Source organism: Phragmites australis, chromosome 23 (assembly GCF_958298935.1).
Source record: "Phragmites australis chromosome 23, lpPhrAust1.1, whole genome shotgun sequence".
Lineage (NCBI taxonomy): Eukaryota > Viridiplantae > Streptophyta > Magnoliopsida > Poales > Poaceae > Phragmites > Phragmites australis.
The window spans coordinates 3,136,527-3,157,857 of NC_084943.1; the positions used below are offsets into that span (position 1 = coordinate 3,136,527).

General features: G+C 41.0%; 2 protein-coding genes across 2 annotated transcripts; one reads left to right on the forward strand and one right to left on the reverse strand.

Moving 5' to 3' along the window:
- Positions 1–1,438: 1,438 nt before the first annotated feature.
- LOC133905909 (probable LRR receptor-like serine/threonine-protein kinase At1g67720) lies at positions 1,439–7,972 on the forward strand. The gene is made up of 15 exons (XM_062347711.1): positions 1,439–1,639; positions 1,948–2,485; positions 2,839–3,344; positions 3,469–3,601; positions 3,686–3,757; positions 3,838–3,906; positions 3,983–4,054; positions 4,286–4,354; positions 4,529–4,680; positions 4,754–4,995; positions 6,126–6,252; positions 6,747–6,812; positions 6,907–7,090; positions 7,184–7,319; positions 7,411–7,972. Exons 1-15 carry the CDS (start codon positions 1,552–1,554, stop codon positions 7,762–7,764), a joined length of 2,808 nt encoding a protein of 935 aa, XP_062203695.1. The 5' UTR covers positions 1,439–1,551; the 3' UTR covers positions 7,765–7,972.
- Positions 7,973–8,145: 173 nt separating this feature from the next.
- LOC133905908 (uncharacterized) lies at positions 8,146–19,323 on the reverse strand. The gene is made up of 14 exons (XM_062347710.1): positions 19,045–19,323; positions 18,541–18,640; positions 18,299–18,426; positions 17,887–18,055; positions 17,693–17,805; positions 13,128–13,211; positions 13,004–13,052; positions 12,826–12,917; positions 12,267–12,396; positions 12,038–12,114; positions 10,324–11,954; positions 9,593–10,069; positions 8,800–9,517; positions 8,146–8,562 (listed from the first exon to the last, which is right to left on the reverse strand). The coding sequence occupies exons 2-13, from the start codon at positions 18,631–18,633 to the stop codon at positions 8,976–8,978; spliced, it is 3,585 nt and encodes a 1,194-aa protein (XP_062203694.1). The 5' UTR covers positions 18,634–18,640; positions 19,045–19,323; the 3' UTR covers positions 8,146–8,562; positions 8,800–8,975.
- Positions 19,324–21,331: the final 2,008 nt, after the last annotated feature.

Sequence of the window (21,331 nt, forward strand, 5' to 3'; positions counted from 1 at the left end):
GCCCATGTGCGGTGTCATCCAGGAGCTACGGGAGGCAGTCGACATGTATGGCACGCAATGCGCTAGGCCAGGCAGGCGTGCGAGCCGTCATGGAGCTGACCTATGTGCAGGTGTCAACCAGGAGGTGCGGGAGACAGCCCACGTGTATGGCGCGCAGCGCGTTGGGTCAAGCGGGCGCGCGAGCTAGAGACGAAGCTTGGGAGCGGGATTTCCAGAGCGAAACGTCGAATGAGCAGAAACCTTTAGGTGTTTTTTTAAGTAGCGTAGATTTCACTTTCCAATGAACCAAAAAATATTATGTTGTCTTATATGCCGGCAGAGCTATTTGTAAGCAAGCAGAAGATGAGAACAGTTAGCAACAACACAATCAATTCCCATGCCCATTCCCATCAGTTGCCAAACATTCAATTCACCGATTTAGAACTGTAAAAAAACTCAAGAGTTAACCATATCGCTTGAATTGCAAACTTCCTCACAAGGCCATGGCAACTCCACATTGATCGTGCCACTAAGAGTCTTTGGCAAGCTTGTGCCGCTGTAGTTAGGGATAGTCAAGGGGCAGAGGAAATGGGGCTTAAGACCAGCGCAACGGGTAAAGGGTAAGAGGAGTGGACGAGGAGGGAAGTGAGGTCGGAATAACCGACGGTGGCACAAGGACAGAGGGGCGGAGGAACTAGGGAGCGAGGCCGAGCGGCGGTGGCGTGTCGCCCCTCCAAATCATAACCCTTTTTAGCTCAATGGACTTCTTGATAGTCCTAGAGAAGGAAGGGTGAGAATCGAGATCTAAGGGGTTTCTTCAAGGAGGTAGTTCTAGATGTGGAAGATAGAAGGGTCTTTAGATCCTGATCCGATAGTGGAGTTAATTGTTTATACCATTAGGCTATCTCTAAGAGAGGTCGTATTGGTCAGCCATATCTCTGTTGGTATTGATTTTACCGATCCGTTCGTCCGTTTTCTTCTCCTACAAGATCGGTTTCTAGTGCTACAGTGTTGCGGTCGCAATACTGTAGCAGCTGGGAATCGGCAAATTTGTCGCCAGTTTAGAGGATCTGTATCACTATGCACAGAGTATGATGTGGGTTCGAGAGGGAGGAAAATAATAGAAGGTAGGAAATAGGGTAGCTGCGGGAGATGAAAAAAATAATGGATATTATAATAGTGTTAGGAGATACTGTAATAGTGTTATAGATGATAAATTTTTAAAGTATCTACTGAAGATGGTCTTATATAAAGAGTATTTATATCTAATATTTCTCCCTATCAAACAAATTTTTTATCAAACACGGTTAGCGATGGGTGCGAAGCGATCCACACTGGTTCAACTCACGTAACTAACTAATTATTTTAATTTAACTAATTAAATTATACTCAAATAAATTATAAATATTTATTGATGATGTACGTCCATTCCTAATGACAGCCTTCGTTTCTCACCGAATCATGTCCTAAGATTCAGGCCATTGCTATCAACTAAGTAAGAGGGAGGAGCTTTGGCTTCTTGCTCCTCCCCTCCCCTCCCCTCCCTGCGGCTGCGAGAGAGAGCGAGGTTCCATGGCTTCCGCCTTCGCCGCCGCTGCTCTCCTCCTCCACTTCCTGTTGCAGTTGCTGCTCCGCCTTTCACCGTCCGCTGCCCAGCCTGGTGAGCCCTTCCATCCATTCTCATCTCCAAAGACCAGATTTTGTTTAGGACGGCGCCGCCCTTTTTTCTCCTTACACATTTCGTACTCATAGCCATAGATGGGCAAATATTACAACATTCCTAGGAGATTTGCGAAATTGCGGGCAGCATGTGCATGACCACAATTGCAATTCCTTGCTGTTTGATTTACCCCACAGCTTGAGCTTGCACTCCATACATCTACGCTAACTAAGCAACTAGGTGCTCAGGTTCCCAAACGACACTGTTGTATAGTAAACCTTTCCACCTTGCCCCTTTCCATCCTGCAGGTTTCATTAGCTTGGACTGTGGGGGAGCTGATGATCACACAGATGGCATCGGAATCCAGTGGACTTCTGATACCAACTTTGTCTCTGGTGGCCAGAGAGCACAATTGTTGGTAAAAAACGACCAGCAGAAGCAGCAATTCACCAGCGTGCGCTATTTCCCCGCAGACAATAGGAAGTATTGCTACACCATGAACGTCAGGAACAGGACGCGCTACCTCGTCAGAGCCAGTTTCCTCTATGGCAACTTCGACAACAGCAACGTTTATCCAAAGTTCGACCTCTCCCTCGGAGCAACTCCCTGGTCCACCATTGTAATCGATGATGCGACCACCCCGGTAGTCGAGGAGGCAATCATCTTAGCCGCTGCACCGACACTGAGCGTCTGCCTCTCTAATGCCAGAACAGGGCAGCCTTTCATTTCTGCTCTGGAGCTTCGCCAGTTTAACGGCTCACTCTACTACACCACCGATGAGACTCGCTTCTTTCTTACACTGTCTGCAAGGATAAATTTTGGAGCAGCAAGCAATGAGTCTGTCAGGTACTACTTCTGCACAACACCATACCCGCGCCTTTACATTGTCGATAGCTTCAAATCAGAGTTCAAGGCTAGAATTCTATGTCCAAATGTAGATTCACTCCACTTATAAACTTAACACTAACAGTTTACAGAATATCCTGTGAGTAAAACTATGGCAGTGTGTAATTTTTGTTATGATCCTCCTTCCTGATGAGGTCAAAGATCTACTGTGGTTTGTGACTGTGTGCTATGCTGACACATAACAAAGTTCTAATCATACTTCACTTTACTGCCATGAGTCAAAAGTTATAACCAGAATTATGTTTTGTTTCGTGCAAACAGATAACTGAAGGGTACTGTTTCTTGTTACACAGGTACCCTGATGATCCATTTGATAGAATATGGGAATCCGATTCTGTGAGGAGAGCAAATTACCTTGTTGATGTTGCTCCGGGGACTGAAAGAATATCAACTACAAAACCCATATTCGTCGGTACCAATGAAGAACCACCTGAAAAGGTCATGCAAACAGCAGTAGTTGGCCAGGATGGGTCCTTAAACTATCGCCTCGATTTGGAAGGATTCCCAGGAAATGCATGGGGTGTCTCATATTTTGCAGAAATTGAAGATTTAACACCAAATGAAACTAGAAAATTTAAGTTAGTGATCCCAGGCATGCCAGCATTCAGTAAACCGACTGTTGATGTGGAGGAGAATGCTCAGGGGAAATATCGTCTGTATGAACCAGGCTATACAAATATGTCACTTCCTTTTGTTTTTTCCTTTGGGTTCAAGAAGACAAATGATTCTTCAAAGGGGCCTATTTTGAATGCCATGGAGATTTACAAATATGTCCAAATTACTATGGGATCTCAAGATGGTAAGCAATTGTGCACATTTTGCTACTGTTTCTTTTTCCTGGCTAGAACAATCTTATGTTTCAGCATTGTACAATAAACAAGAAATCCACTCTGGTACTAAATTGGTGAATGTAAAATTGACAGCAAATACCATGGCTAGCTTGGTATCACGATATTCACAAGCAGGTTGGGCACAAGAGGGTGGTGATCCATGTTTACCAGCGTCATGGTCCTGGGTGCAATGCAGTTCAGAAGCTGCTCCAAGGGTATTCTCAATGTATGATAGTCATATTATTCTGCCTTCAAATTTTTTTTCTTGCTTAATGTAATAGTATTTGAGACCGAAGAATTTTTCTTGCAGCACATTGTCTGGGAAGAACATTACAGGAAGTATCCCGGCGGAACTGACAAAGTTATCAGGGCTGATTGAGCTGTAAGGACTGAATAGTTTATATTTTCCTTGTCTAAATATTTGGCTTCTGTTGTTTGATCTACTTGTTTTTGTTAATGCAGGAGGCTCGATGGTAATTCATTTTCTGGGCAAATTCCTGATTTCAGAGATTGCCACAATTTACAGTATATGTGAGTTTCCAGTTATTTTGATAATACATTGTTCCGCATTTATTCTACTAATATAGGGTGCTTTTCGTCATTCCAGTCACCTTGAGAACAATCAATTAACTGGTGAATTGCCACCTTCTTTGGGAGACCTACCTAACTTGAAAGAGTTGTAAGTTCAACATCCTTGTGTGCACTTTGTCATTCCATAGTTTGGAGGAAGTATAGTATTTCTTAAAAAAAAGCTGGTTTTTCTCTATTTGTATTCATTTATGTTGTTTTTCTGCTCAAGAAACTCAAATGGCCATTGATGCTAGTGGTTTAGTTTTTTTCATACAAGTACAACTGTTCAAGGGTCTTTATGGAAACAAACGGGCAGCTCTTATGAACTAAACCTTTTCAGGTATGTTCAGAACAACAAACTGTCCGGACAGGTTCCAAAAGCACTTTTGAGGAGAAGCATAATTTTTAAGTTAGTATCACTTTCCTTCAAGCATATTATTAATTTCAGATCGTACTTTTGAGCATTACAGTATCTTGACATGCTTCATTCTTCAGCGACACTAAAATGTTTCCATATGTAGATCAAATAGCTATGTTGTTCTTAGGATGGTCCCATTTGTTCTGATTTGTTACACGCCTGCAGCTTCACAGGCAACAGTGGCCTTCACGTCGTAAACAATGGCATTAGCCACACTGTAATAATTATTATATGTGTGGTGATTGGGGTCATTATATTATTAGGTGCTATTGGATGTTATTTGTTTACATGTAGGAGAAACAAGAAACCTTCAAACGGTATGTGTTCTTTAGCTCAATTGACATATCTGGTATTATGTAAGGGCAGCAGTGATTCTTTTGCCATCTGCAGACACTGTTGTTATTGCAGCACCAGCAAAAAAGCTAGGCTCGTATTTCAGTGAAGTAGCTACAGAATCAGCGCACAGATTTTCTTTATCTGAAATTGAAGATGCTACTGACAAATTCAAAAGAAGAATTGGCTCTGGAGGGTTTGGCATAGTATACTATGGAAAGCTGACAGATGGGAGAGAGATTGCAGTCAAGCTTCTCACAAATGACTCCTATCAGGGCATCCGAGAATTCTTGAATGAGGTCTGTTGCTGTTCTAGCCTTATTTAGTTTCTCCTACAAGTGTTGAAGAAATAAAGATAGCTTATTTAGTACTGCTTGGAATTTGGAAGAATGAAACTCTGAGGTGAAACTAGAACCTGGCATGCCATGGGATTGTTTCGCCTGCTAAACAGTCAACAGGTGCTTACAGAGTAAGGAGGACACCTAATTAATTGGTCAGGTCGTACCCATAACTCTAAACCTTGGATTCATATTGATAAGCATGCAATAAAAATAAAAGACACTTTCCTACAATGAGATCAATATGATCAACGACACTTGTCTGGATGCTGCACAATTATCTTGAACTCCTACTCTTGGAGATTTTCGTACTACTTCTGAACGTAATCGTCTACTCGTAGGACCAACCGATAAAAGAGAAAACATAAAGAACTAAGAACAGTGCACCAAACAGTAGCAAAGTGCTATAAAAAGCATACTAACAGAAAGTACTCGTTGCTACGATCGTGTGAGCACAAGAATTGCCTAAAACAGAGCTCATGTGAAAAAGTTATAAAGGTTTGAAGTTACAGGGGTCTTTCTGTAAAAAGGCAGGGGCTATTTAATAAAAAATAGAAAGGTCTAGGAGCTTATTTGTAAAATTTTAGAGACTTATATGTTAATAAATAAAACTATAAGGAGGTAAATGTAAAAACAAGGGCTTTTTGTGAAAACTGAAAAGTTTAGGGACCTAATGCAAAATTACCTAATTAAAAATCAGAAAACTGCTGTTGAAACCGGTTGAGGGGGTAGTGATCCGGTATTGAAACTTTGGGGGAGTAAACTGAACGGTTTTATACTTTAGTGGGTTATCCGGACTACGCTAATTCTTTGGAGGAATAAAATGAATTTCTTCCTTTTAAAAAATAGTCAGATGTAACCCTTCTGCTTATCTTCCTGCGATTCATAATGAGTAGCTGGCTGAAGGATGGCATTTGAAGTGTTCTTGTATTTTTATCACTATTCGTGCCCATTATTGTCTTGTGTGTCTAGGTCTACTGAACAGCTGTATCACGATAGAGTTGCTTGCACCATTTTTTTCATGCATGATTTTTCTTCAGCATGGTTATTGTGATGAATTAATAAGTTACTTGGATGAGTTCTTGTTTCAGGTAACATTGCTTTCCAGAATACATCATAGACACCTGGTGACCTTCCTTGGTTACAGTCAGCAAGATGGAAAAAGCATACTTGTGTATGAGTTCATGCATAATGGGACACTAAAAGAGCACCTTCGTGGTAAGTACCCTTCCAACTGATGGTAAATCTACTTTGTAGGATTAACAGTACACTGTCAGTAAGTGGATAGATATTCTTTTTGAAGCTAAATGCATTTAGTACTTTGATTAAAAATGATTCATGGACTGTTGATTTTACATCTTTAGGATTGCAGATCGCGTGCTTAATTAACTGAGCTCAAACATGGAATTCAATCAGATTCTCCTTAATGATAGACAAGCTTTTGTTCTATGTAGATTTTGACCAATTTATACCCTTGAACTGAAACATAATAGTTAATACAAAACATTAAGAAATTTCAGTATTACCCACAGATTGAGATGTACTGTTGTCCATGCGTCAGATATCGGGAGTTTACCTCCCAAAAAGGAATATCTCCAGTTTGAGATTGATTATTCAACGATCAACCTCAGTGCTACCCTTCGACTGTTAGATGACTGCACCCCATAGAAAAACATATACAAGTGATTGTTAACTATTGCTGGTGTTTACAGGAGCTGCTGATGAAAAAATAACTAGCTGGCTCAAGCGTCTTGAGATTGCAGAAGATGCTGCAAAAGGTATGCGCTCTTTCTACCTTTGCAATTCCCTACTTGTACACCAATATGGGCAACTTGGCATTTGCCATTCTGAATGTATAATGTCAAATATCAGGTATAGAGTATCTCCATACAGGATGCTCCCCAACAATCATTCATAGAGACCTCAAGAGCAGTAACATTCTCCTCGACAAGAACATGAGAGCAAAAGTTGCAGACTTTGGTCTATCAAAACCTGCAGTCGACGGGTCTCATGTATCAAGTATAGTTCGAGGAACAGTTGGGTATCTGGACCCAGAGTAAGGCCAAGCAATCTGAGGGTTCTTCGTATCATGGCAACATCTGGTTCCGATGCACTCTTTCTGAAAACTTTAATCTTTTGGTGTGGATAGGTACTATATCTCGCAGCAGCTGACAGAGAAGAGCGACATCTACAGCTTTGGCGTCATTTTACTTGAACTCATCTCAGGGCACGAGCCAATCTCAAATAACAACTTTGGGCTCAACTGCCGTAACATTGTTGCGTGGGTAAGACAAGAGACTTCCATGCATCTTGTTTCCTGTTCTGACAATGAATTACTGCTGAACAACGAGTGAAAAAAATGGATGGAACTTGCAGGCTAGATCGCACATCGGGAGCGGGAACATCCACGCCATCGTTGATGAATCGTTGGACAGCGGCTACGACCTGCAGTCGGTGTGGAAGATCGCGGAGGTGGCCATAATGTGCGTGAAGCCCAAAGGCGCACAGAGGCCAGCCATCTCGGAGGTGCTCGAGGCGATCCAGGACGCCATCGCCATCGAGCGGGGACCCCAGATGCATCGCACTATCCGACGGCAGCTCATGTCCAACAGGTCCATGGGGGGTTCGTCGTCGGTGAGCAACACCGGGGACAGCAGCAGTGTGGCGGTGGACTTGGAGCAGAACGGATCATCCTTCGACGAGCTGCTCATGCGGCCGGGTCTCAGATGAGTTGTATGTATGCATGTATGTGTTGTCTCAGTAATTTGTAGCTAGCAAGTAAGGGGAAATTTGAGTTTCGGCAAGTCAGTTGGGTGAGTGGATGCATATCCATCTATGTGAAGCCTGACAAGAAGAGGCGAAAGAATGGTGATGGATCATCTGTTGGAGTTTGATTGGAACATCATGAAGCGAGGTCTCGAGCAGATGTTACCGGGCATGTCTGGTCCTTGATCTAGCAGCTTTTGTAGCATTGCCTTGCTAATGGTGGGCAAAGAAATCCTTAGCCCAAAATCGTAGTATCATGCAAGCCGTCAGATGGTGCTGCCCGACTGACCGCCTTGCTTACCAACGTGCAGGCCATGCAGCAGTCCGGCCGGTCAACCATGTAGCATAGCATCCGAAATGTGACTCATTTCGTCTAGTCTCATTATTAACCTTCTTTGGTGTAGTACTCAACACAACACGCATACACTAGCCAACCATTTGTTTAACATGCTTCTGTGCACCAACAAACAAAAGAAGCAATCACCAGCAAGTTACAGACTGAGACGCATCACCATGTACAAACAAGGGAGGACTTTTCTTGGTTTCTCAACCCACGACAACAGCACCATGTATGGCCCCAGCTAGGTAGGTTATGGACCACAAAAGAAACCCAGATATTACACATTTGATTCAATCTTGTCAAGGCAGCCTCCTCTCCTCACAAAACACCTGCAGCCACAAACCACATGTACATATGCACTTCAACGCCCACCTGTTCTGTTCTGGACGCATCCTTTTCTATGACTTCACATAAAAGGGAACCTGATGATCAAGCAAGAAAGATGTCACTAAAGTGTTTGCGCATAGAGCAACTTTCACAACCCCACAAAGCAACAACTAAATGGAACAAAACTCAAAAAGACATAGGAAAAGGTTCTTCCAAACTAAAACTAATCAATGTTACATGAAATAAAACTGACATTAGACATTTAAGAACAGGATGTAGCAACAAACCTACACATACTACCCACCAACTGAATAGTACAGACACATGCATACCTGGTATTTGGAAGGTCTGGACAAAAACTCAAGTTCATGCTGGTCAAGTTTGAATCCACTCGTCCCAATAAACACTCATGCACAAGCTCATACGCACTGTGCAATCTGTTACTTTCAGAACTAGAGAAACACCCAAGTTAGATGAGGACAGGTCAAAGTCGCATCTCCTAGGACAATCAGATTCCAAAGGCTCTGTTATAAAGATCATTTGAACCCAGCATGTGCAACTTGTTCGCTTCACTTGGATATAGCATCCTCGACATGTCTGACATGGGGGCGTTATTCCCTTGTCTCAAATCACTCCAGCCATCCCAGTGACCATTTGTAAGCTGTGAGTTTCTAGCTTGTTGGGGCGCCATCTGTGCATAAGGGGACACAGAACCATGGTTCAGTGGTAAAAGTCGGGATGCCAGATAATTATCATTCATAGGGTTGAAGGCATCTTGACTGTGGTCTGTGAATCTCGCATTTTGATGAGACTGCATGTTCTGTTGCATAAGTAACTGAATCCTTGGATCATTATTTGATGCTTGAAAGTGTGCTGGAAAAGCAGGGGTATTTTTCATCTCCAACCCGGACTCACCAATTCCAGGCATCCGCCCTTTGCCCACAGCCAATATAGCAGGATCAATAAATTCCATGTCACTTGTGTGTCTGGCTAACTGAGGTTGATAATGATTAGTGTTGCCACCCAAAAGATTATCATGGAAACGACTTTCTGCAAAGCACCGCAAAATTAAGAAATTGAACTTGTTTTAGGAGAAGCAAAAAAATATTGAGACAATAAACAAACCTGGGAATGTTGAGCCATACACCTGATTAGACCCGTCTTGTGATGAAAATCCAGAAGAAAATGTACGAGTGTATCTAGAAGGGGTGTTAGGCCTGTCCTGTGACGAAAATCCAGAAGAAAATGCAGGAGGGAATCTAAAAGGGGTATTAGGCCCATCCTGAGATGAAAATCCTGAAGAAAATGCAGGAGGGAATCTAGAAGGGGGATTAGACCCTTCCTGAGATGAAATTCCAGAAGAAAATGCAGAAGGGAATCTAGGTGGGGGATTAGACCCTTCCTGAGATGAAATTCCAGAAGAAAATGCAGAAGGGAATCTAGGAGCGGGAATAGACCCATCCAGAGATGAAATTCCAGAAGAAAACCCAGGAGGGGGATTCAAACCATCCTGGGATGGAAATCCAGAAGAAAATCCAGGAGGGGGTGCTCTAGCTGGCGCTGAAAATCCAGGAGGTGCAGATATTTTAGACCTTGATGTGCCTGAGAAAGCAAATTCTTCATAAGCACACAAACTATCACTGATGAAAATATCAAATCACAGAATTATCACCAATAGATCAACAATCCATTTGCATGAGTTAGAATATTTACCATGCTCAATGAAACAAAGTGCAGAATACAGAATAAGATCAAAGAGATAAATTATGAATCCTATCAAAAACATTCAATTACAATAGTAAAACACATCATTCTGCTCAGTCAGGCACAGAAGTCACAAGTATCATTGTACTCACCAGTAGTTGCCATATCCGACATAGCAAGAGAGCTGCTGTTTGAAAAATCGTTTTCTAGGGATTGGAGTGCAAGGCCATTCTGATGAACATTTCCACAAGAATTCTGGGATAGCAAACTGAAATTCTGCTCACTACCACAGTTTCTGAAAGATGGATCTAAGAAGTTTCCTTGGTTATCCTGTCTAGCAAATGAAAATCTAGATTCTTTGCTGCTGGTTCCTGATTTCCATGAAGGCGCAGTGAAGGGTGCATCATTACTTTCAGATTCTCTAAGCATCCTAACAAAATTGTTAGCAGTCGAGTACGAATCATCCCACGGATTAAACTCTGATGACAAGATATCAGAAATTATTCTGCTCTCATCCTTATTTATGCTTATGGTTTTGTCAAAACTTCCTAAGCTATCAGTTCTTACTGAACCCATTGCTCCAGGCTGATGACTTTCCATTCCAGGATGTCCAGAAACATTACCAAGTGTACATATAGTTCCTAGCCCATCTTGATCTCCATTTAACAAGGCATAAGTGTTGTCGGTTGAAGACAACAACCCAGTCTGCATCATTGATGAAGTTCTACTGCCAATCGTCACTGTAGGGTTACTTTCTTTATCATTCCACAATGAAGTATGTGATGTATTAGAAAAACGGGCAAATGATGAATATGATGGTTGCTCTGAACCATCCAGCAGCGTAATATGATGTTTGTCAGTGTTCATTGGAGTATTTACTATATCATTTAAAGGAGTCACACTACAACTTTGCAGCTCTGAAGTCCAATCAAGATGCTTATCAGAACTAGATAGACAAGAAAGAACAGTATCCTTATTTTCTGAAGGCAGGAGCTCAGAAAGCTTCAAATGAGATTGGTCCTTGTCAAAATTCTGATCTTCGGACACTGCAACAGAAGTGCATGGCACTGCATCTGGTTGTTGATTTCCTGCCATACTCTGAACCTCATCTTTGCCATCTAATGCTGCTGAAGATATCCAAACAGATAGCTTCTCAACATCAGTGTCCCTAGGTCCAATATCCTCCAATATTTTCTTGCTGGCAGCATGATTAGATTGGCAGTTTACATCTTTTGAAATAGGGCTTTTAGGAGCAACACTGGCAACTGGGTGGTCACCATCACCAGTCTTTTTGTCTGATTTAGATATTGCTAGACTTGATACAAAATCTGAAGGACTTTTGCTGGTACTGTTTACTGTTGTGTCTTTCTTAGGTGATATTGGTGAATTAGTCACTAGATGGGTTAACTTTCCATTTCCACTCACAACTTGATTTTCCTCGCTTCCTTTTGACATCCCATCTGATACTACAATGTCATCATCATTCCAAGCTGAAGGTATTGTGGAGAAGTCAATGTCCAGCGACGACTCCAGTGATGATAGAGCTTGTGTTTCCTTTGCAATACCAGGCCTATATGGCTTTACGGTTTTAGATGCACTATCTTGTTCCGACACATGACGTCCTTCAGACATGTTTGGTAATGTACTTGTTTCATCATTCCATGAAGAAGGTATTCTTGTACTTGAAAATGAATTACTTTGTGGCTCTGATTTTGATTTTGTAAGAGACTGTGATGATGTCACCCCAGTAGCTGTTGTCCTGGCATTCAAGTCACGATGCCCCCTGCACATACAAAAAGAATCAGCACCGCAGTTTGCATTTTCAAAGTATGAAAATATAATAAAAGACTCCTAGAAGTACCATACCACGAAGCAGCTGGTGGAAGCGTGGACCTCCCAGAACTACTGTTTGGAGGTGAAAGTCTGGGCTGATTGGTGGTATTCTGTACAGAAGAACGCCAGTAAATGCAGGAACATAATGTAAACTAACAAATACGGAAAAGATCAACAATTTAACTTAGACCAGAAAGCAGCATGAAACAAAAAAAGGACATGACTTCCAATGCATTTGCACTTTTCAGTATAAAGAACATACAAGTGTTCCATTCTTGACTGTGTGCCTGGCTGAAACCACCGCACTATAAGAGAAATCATCTGCTGGAGGAGGCAATACAATCCCTGAACGTCTTTGCGAAACACTGGATGCCATCTGAGGCACCCTAGTCCTGATAGGAATATAAAAGAGTGAATGGAAAGTATCAACTGAAACTATAAAAGTGTTGTTTTAGCACACAGGGACAAGAGTTCATCAAAGCAGTATTACGATATTAAACATCCACAGTAAAGCAGGCATACCATTTTCTAAATCAACTAATATGGAACGCCAACAGCTTATATATAGGAAGATTTTGCTGGTGTGGCTCCAAGGAATATGCTTTCAACTAACTACAATATCCAGAAGTAGAAAAATAAAAGGTGATTTTCAAAAGTAACGGCAATGCCAAACAGAGCCACAATATGAGTACAAGTAGCCTATGAAGAAAAGGAAATCTATAGCCAGGACTGGCACAGTGACTTAGAGCTCAAAGAGACGAAGCTAGCAGAAAAAGAGACAGCGATTCCACAACACCAGTTAAAAAATAGCTCAGTACTACCTCGTATATGCTGAGATGATCTCATCTTTAGTGAAACTATCTTCCTGACTTCCTACGTCATGCAAATAGAGACAATCTGGATTTCCACATGTCTGAGAAAAAACAAGAAACGCTCAGAATGAGAGCACTGGGTAGAGTACTGGTAGATGAAGCTATCAGAACGAAGCAACAATTGTACCATGTTCCGCAGCCATGCATGGCAATACTTCGTGGTACCAAAGCATGCTCTGCAACAGTCAACAACCATTAGACTAACTATGTTGTGTAAAGCGTCTAGAAGAGAACAAAGTATAGAAGCTCACCTTAAAACTTTTCCTTCCAAGACAAAATTGTGTATAGCTTGAATACACCGGATGGCCTCTTCTTCTTTGGCATAAGTAATATACCTGTACAAATTTGACAGTAATCAGCCATTGTTCAAACAAGAGCTGAACTTCTGTATCTCAATCCTATACAAACAGAATACTCCCTAGAGTCACAAATAAATGGCGTTTTGGACATCGACACAGTCACCAATGCATACTTTTGACTGCTAGTCTCTATTGTAATATATGTACATAGTACAGAAAAATATAATATTTAATATTATGGAACTACTGTTCAAGATAAACCTGCTCATATCATTTTTAAATATTCAATCTCAAAATGTAAAGAGGTATTGGTGATCAAAATTTAGATACTTTGACTGCACGCAACCCAAACCATCACTTATATTTGTGACAGGAGAGAATAATTTGTTGCAACAATGCCTAAGAAAATCAATAACCAATGGTTTTTAAACAGTTTAGCAGACCAAAATCAGAAGACAAGCACTTTTCACATATGGATCGGATCCAAAATGATGATATACGTGATAGGGTAGGGGTAGCGCTAATTGAAGAAAAACTTGTTCAACATCGGAAAGAGAGACTTGAAGGAATGAAATATCCCTAAAGAACTATCCACGGATAGAAGCACGTGGAAGTTAGCAATCCACGTGCCAAAACCATAACTTATGCTTCAGCCTCATTGTACCGTTATTACTTTATTTTTTACTATTACTAGTACCTTATTATCATTATTATTTTCTCATCGTCTTTTTAGTTGGATCTTGTGGGTTTCATCTCTAGCCTACCCTAACTTGCTTGGAACAAAGGCTTTGTTATTGTTGTTGTAAGTCATTGACGGGCTAATGAAAGGTTGCAATCCTTGATCATGTAAAACATGAGAACCATGATTCTCAAGATCCTTAACAAATATATCGAGAACTACAAAGCACAGAAACTAGGGCCTCACTTTGTATTTCCCAAGTCATTCTATAATCCATGCTTTCATATTTCTAGCATAACACAGTTTCCAAATATATCCAGCCAGTGTCTTGGGATTCCCAAGAGAAATGGCCCAGAAATAAAAAAACAAATATTATATTTCCTGGGAGAACTACAAAGCACTCAAACCAAGAAAATATGGTAATTTATAAAGAGATAAATTATAAGAAAAATCCAATAGCTATACATGCAGGATTACAGGTTCTGAGCTCAGCCCAGAAAAATGGGAATGTCCCATCCATAAGAATCAGATAAGTTTATCACAGATGATGCAGAAATAATGCCATGACTGAAATAGACACCTTGCATCTATCTGACAACAACAACAACAATAACAACAAAACCTTTGTCCCAAGCAAGTTGGGGTAAGCTAGAGATGAAACCCACAAGATCCAAATAAAAAGATGATGAGAAAACAATAATGATAATAAAGGTACTAATAATAGTAAAAAATAAAAAGAAATGATGCATCATAAGTTATGGTTCTGGCACGTGGATTGCTAACTCCCACGCGCTTCTATCTATGGATAGTTCTTTGGGGATATTCCATTCCTTCAAGTTTCTCTTTACAAACTCCACCCATGATAGGTTTTGTCGACCCCTGCCTCTCTTCACATTATCACCGCACTTCAGTATCCCACTATGCACAAGTGACTCTGGAGGCTTACGTTGGATATGTCCAAACCATCTCAACTGATGTTAGACAAGCTTCTCTTCGATTGATGCTACCCCTACCCTATCTCGTATATTATTATTTCGGATCCGATCCTTTCTTGTATAGCCACAAATCCATTGAAACATACGCATCTCTGTTACACTTAATTGTTGGGCATGTCGCCATTTAGTTGACCAACATTCCGCGCCATACAACATGACGGGTGGAATCGTCGTCCTATAGAACTTACCTTTCAGGTTTTAACAACTCCAATTTCCTATTAACACATATCTTACTCTCGTCAACTAGCACCACATCGTCAGCAAAGAGCATACACCAAGGGATATCTCCCTGAATGTCCCTTGTGACCTCATCCATCACTAAAGCAAATAAATAAGGGCTCAGAGCTGACCCTTGAAGTAGTCCTATTTTAAACGGGAGATCATCGGTGACACCTTCACTTGTACGAACATTTATCACAACATTATTGTATATATCCTTGATGAGGGTAATGCGCTTTGTTGGGACTTTGTGTTTCTCCAAGACCCACCACATGATATTTCTTGGTATTTTGTCACAAGCCTTGTCCAAGTCAATGAATACCATGTGCAGGTCCTTTTGTTCCCTATCTTTCCATAGGTTGCCTTATCAAGAAAATCGCTTCCATGGTCGACCTCCCAGGCATGTAAGCAAACTGGTTTTTGGTAATGCCCATCATTCTTCTTTGAATATCTCCCTTATTCTTGAACTCTCTTCCATTGCTCAATAACTCTCTTCCATTGCTTCATTGTATGTCTCATCAACTTAATTCCACGGTGATTAGCACAACTTTGAATATCTCCCTTATTCTTGAAAATTGGTACTAATATACTTCTCCATTCTTCGGACATCTTGTTTGACCGAAAAAATTGGTTGAAGAGCTTAGTTAGCCATGCTATCGCTATGTCTCCAAGACATCTCCACGCCTCAATGGGGATACTATTAGGGCTTATCGCCTTGCCTCCTTTCATCCTTTTTAAAGCTTCCTTGACCTCAACTTCATGAATCCTTCGTACAAATCGCATGTTGGTATCATCAAAAGATTCATCCAACTCAATAGTAGAGCTCTCGCTCTCCCCGTTGAACCGTTCGTCGAAATACTCTCGACATCTAGTCTTGATCTCATCATCTCTCACTAGAAGTCGACTGGTCCCATCCTTGATGCATTTGACTTGGTTGACGTTCCTCTTCTTCCTTTCACGGATCTTGACCATCTTATAGATGTCCTTTTCTCCTCCCTTTGTGCCCAACCGCTGATAAAGGTCCTCATAAGCCCGACCCCTTGCTTTGCACACAGCTCGTTTTTCGGTCTTCTTTGCCACTTTGTACTTCTCTATGTTGTCCGCACTCATGTCAAGGTGTAAGCATCTGAAACATTTTTTCTTCTCCTTGATAGCCTTCTAAACATCCTCGTTCCACCACCAAGTGTCTTTAGCTTCGCACCTGCTTCCTTTGGTCACCCCAAACACCCCTGAAGCCACCTTCCTAATGCAAGTTGCCATCTTCATCCACATGTCATTTGCATTCTCTTCTTCCTTCCAAGAGCCCTCACTAATAACCCTCTCCTTAAAATTCTGTGTCGCCTCTCCTTTGAGCTTCCACCACTTCGTTCTTACGATTTTGGCGCCCTTGTCCCATTGAACACGTATGCGGAAGCGAAAGTTAGCCACCACAAGCTTATGTTGAGAGACAACACACTCTCCAAGTATCACCTTACAATCTAAGCAAGCATGTCTATCCTCTCTTCTTGCAAGGACAAAATCAATTTGGCTAGAGTGGTGGCCACTACTAAAGGTCACTAACTGGGATTATCTCTTTCTAAAGAAAGTGTTAGCTATTATCAGGTCGTAGGCCACAGCAAAGTTCAAGACATCCTCTCCCTCTTGGTTCCTACCGCCAAACCCAAAGCCCTCGTGCACCCCCTCAAACCCTACATTAGATGTACCTACATGTCCATTCAGGTCTCCTCCTATAAAGAGCTTCTCGCTAATAGGCACACTACTAACCATGTCATCTAGGTCTTTCCATAATTGCTTCTTGACGCTCTCATTGCATCTAGGTCACTAAATGTAACCTTGCATCTATCTGAAACTTCCAGAATTTCACGGCAATAGAAAGCTACATCTGCTATGAGGATATCATGCATGGCTACGTAAATCAAGTGGCCCTGAGGCAAATCACACAGCTAACTAGGTCAGATTAACCTGCTGAAAGTGAATATGCTACTTGCAGGAACATGGACATAATTGTTCATTCTTTTCACCTAGTTTGATGGATAACCACCTTAACTAAACACATTTGAAGCCTCACTTTACTTTCCTATAACACCTAAGTATCAATGCTCTAGTGCTAGGAAAGAATAAGCAGTACAATGCTGGAATTACTGTTTACCGGCGGATACTATAGTCATGTGTTACTATACCCGTGCGTTACTGTAGCTCCGGTTAGAGATAAGATATATTGGTTAATCTTAGAGATAAGATTTGTTAGTTTAGATTATTAGGACCGGCTCCTATATAAAGGAGGGCGCAACACTATTGTAATCAAGCAAGAAGAATAGATCTAGTTCTCAATCCCCTTCTCTAGTCTCCCCCAATATGTTGTCTCCCTCATCTATGATCTAATCTCTCCCATAGCAGCCAACACCGCCTGCCTATCCTCCGGTAGATGTTTACCCTACCAACAAGAATGCATAAAACCTTGGAACATACAATTGCAAAAAAGGCCAAAGATAATTATCTGATCCAAGTGATTGCAGGATCAGTACCGAAACAAAGCTAAATAATGTCTGCACATGACCAGATCATGCATGTGTGGCATTAGGTTCAAAGAATGCATGTGTGGCATTAGGTTCAAAGGGACATACACACTGATATTGTTGTTTGCTGATGCCTGCTGGGAAAGAGACCCAGTCAGACGGGAAACTGAAACCTTCAGAACTTTCCCGTACTGACCAAAGTATTCCCTGCGCTCAAGTACCTAAAACAAAAAATAGCAGTAGTGTTGGTATGAGAACTCAACTTGGACGAATCTAGTTGTGAACAATGATATGGTGCTCACACTCTCATTGCATAAATTTGCAGGTAGCCCAATTATGTACACCAGGTTTCTCTGGATAACCCTGACACTAGCCAGATGCTTCTTAGCTTCCACAGTTGCTGTTGCTGCAGCCTTTGGCTTGACCTTTTGGGTCTTCTGCTTCTTCTCTGCATTTTTCTCTGCCACCGTCCTGTTTCCATCAAAATAAACATTATGTTGAACTTGTTATTAAAATACGCCTTTTACATATTGGTCAACTTCCACACACCGGTCAAGTTAACCAAATTGAATGAAAAGCTGAAAAGATATATGCATGTTTTCTAAGCTAAAATGATAGCCCCAAATGCTGTAGTAGTATAACACAAATTGACTGCTAAGCACGGAAGCATTTGGAGGGTCAACGAATGCATGAATGCTAAATGTTGCGACAGACCTCTCACAAGTGGCAGACATCTTGACAATCCTATCCTTGTCATAGCGCGTACGGCATGCAGGGCAGCGACCCTCTGTTTCCTCCTTCTCAGCCATATCTATGATGTGGTGCCAGCACCAGACACAAATCTGCAGCGTTGCATACAAAGAGGATTAAGTAAATAGCAGTCTGTGAATGACATAGAGGTCGTAGTTCGCACACATGAAAGAGGGGAAGTCTGATCGATATGATAGGATGATTACATCGTAGCCGCATTTGCATGGCTTGAGCTGCTGGTCAGTGATGTCCATCTCCTCGGCACAGAGCGGACAGGTGCGGTCTCCGTCGTCGCTCATGGCCGTTCTGAGGAAAGACAACAGTTGTCAGTAATCCAAATATGAAGAACATGACTTAGACAGGAGCAGATAAGGCATAAAGTAATCAATCCCTAAGCTATCAGAAACTTGAGATCCCAAATATTTGAGCACACGAAGAAATACATCAAAAGACTGAAGTGACAAAGAAACAGAGAGCATGGATTCAACCGAGTCAACCATTCTATCTCAATTAATCGGTAGAAACGTATAGAGAAAAAAATCCCATCTTTCAAAGAGGATTGCATCGGATTACTACGGGCGGACGCACCAGGAGAAAGAAAAAACCCGAAATTCCGATCGGGTTCTACCAAATCGCCAGTGAAGGAAGGCAGTGGAATCGCACAAAAAGAAAGGGAAGAGCGTGTACATGGAGGGATCGGAGGAACTCACATTGGAGGCGGATGGGTGGTCTCCGGTTGCGGGACTTACCAAACCCTAGACGGAGAGGGAGGGGCCGGCGATTGAGATGCAGGGGACGAACCAATCGAAGGAGGAGGGATGGATGGCGTGGACTTCCCTTTGGCGTTTGGGTGGGCAGGCGAGGCAGCAGAGCTCTCCGTCTGGTCTGTATCGATGGGGTGGGTTCCTTCCGCTGTCGAAGAAGAAGGGAGAGGAGGGGAGGCACAGGCAGGAGAGAGAAGCTCACACCACACCAAAGCGCAGTCGGATCAAGTGTGTCCTCCTGTGCCCTTCCATGTGGCCCATTCCCTTCCTTTCTCTCAGCTTTCCCCCTCCAGCGGCGTGTAATAGCAATGGCATACCACTTCTGAGAGCTCTCGATCATAATCATATCACCGATAATATGGTGACATACACCAAAACCTCGCTTAGAAGCAAGGTCTGCTGCGATTGGACTAAAGATAATGGAGGATTGTAGTCTTTGATTTTATGAGCTAAGATAATAACAATAATGGATGTTACATAGCTTGCATGAGAACCAAGAGACAGGGAGATGGTTCGGTGAGCACAGAAAAGTTGATGTAGGACTACACGTGTTTTGTTGGGGATTAAAACATCACATTATGTTTCTACTAAATCTAATGGTGAGTTGATGTCTACTTGTAGTAACCATGTACTTAATAAAATACAATTCAAAAGATATACTCTTGCTATTTACACTTTTTCTCTGTAGATCCAAAATGTATATATCCGCTTAAAGAATTATATGTTTCCATGGTTAGTTATGCTATTTAATATACAACATACACTTGTAGGTGTGATTCTAGAAGTTCTAGAATGTTTTTTATTTAATCAAGTAGGAATGATGTCATTGACAAGGGGCATTTTGCTGCCATAGCTTGGACACCAGGATTGCATAGCCACAGAAGATTTGATTGTCATTTTTTAGCAGTTCAAAAATGCATTGTAGTCCAAAGTTGCTTTGCAGTTACCTACTCTTGTGCAGCTTTCAACTTATGGACAGTTATCCCTCGTGATTATCTGTAAAATAAATGGTTTTCGAAATTGAATTAAAAAATCAAAAAAATCTTTAAAAACTAGAGACCATACTAAGACTTTATGTAAAAAAAAATTAAAAATAATATCATTTGCATCATATTCTATAAGGAGGAAGTTTTAAAAAAAGTAGTTGAAGCGTGCAACTCATTTATTAAATTATGTTAAGGAAAAACTTAATATATAAACACATATTTTTATTATATAGGTGTATATTAAGAGGATCTTTAAAATTGATCTCACTTTATTTAGAATTTTATTATTTTCTCCATAATCTTTATAAAGTTCATAAGCATAAAGTGAATATGTTAAGAAACAGAAAGTGAATACGTTAAGAAACAGTACTGTAATTAATTTTTTTATATCTAACATTATTTTTTCTACATAAATAATAATATAAGTAGTTTCACTAATTTTGAAGGTGTGATGGGTTAGTTATGAATTAATTTAGTTGTAACACATTTACACAATCCTGCATGTTACAATAACTGTTTTATGAGTTTATGTGTTTTTAAAAGATATAGGATCATGTAAGAAGACTAACAAAACTGGTTTCATAATTTTTGGATTGGCAAAGAGTAAATTATGCATTTAACTTAGTTTTAAATACATTTTCTCATAGAAAATATTTAAAAAAATTTATGAGTATAAATACTTTTACCATGTGGATCATGTTACAGAAAAACCAACAAAATTTGTTTCACTTAATTGAAGCTCATATGAATTAGTTATTGATTTTACAAGAATAAACCATTTTTTGTTTTTTTAACTTTACTGAAATTCGAGAAAACCGCTCGATAAATCGCTACAACCGAATGATTACTGAAAAATTTGAACGGTTACCGATAATGCGGAAAAATCGGTCAATAAATCGTCGAATGCGCTTGGTAACCGGTGTATTTCAATCGGCTACCGAATGCCAATTCGGTCGATTTTTTCTCTGAATTTCAATTTTAACCAAATAAATTTTACACAATTTTTACATTAACCACGAATTTCCGGCTACCACTAGGAACCGACTTTCGGGGTCAAACGGTTTTATGAACCTTGCTCTTGTGTCACCAGGTGCTAAAGCTGTGTTTGTTTGCTGCTTCTGAAACTGCTTCTGCTACTGGCAGAAGCCAGAAGCCAGAAGCCAGAACAAACGAGGTTCTGGAGAAGTGGCTTCTGGAGAAGCCAAAAGCCTGTTTCTGAGGAAAATGAACTAAAACTGAGAAGCTTG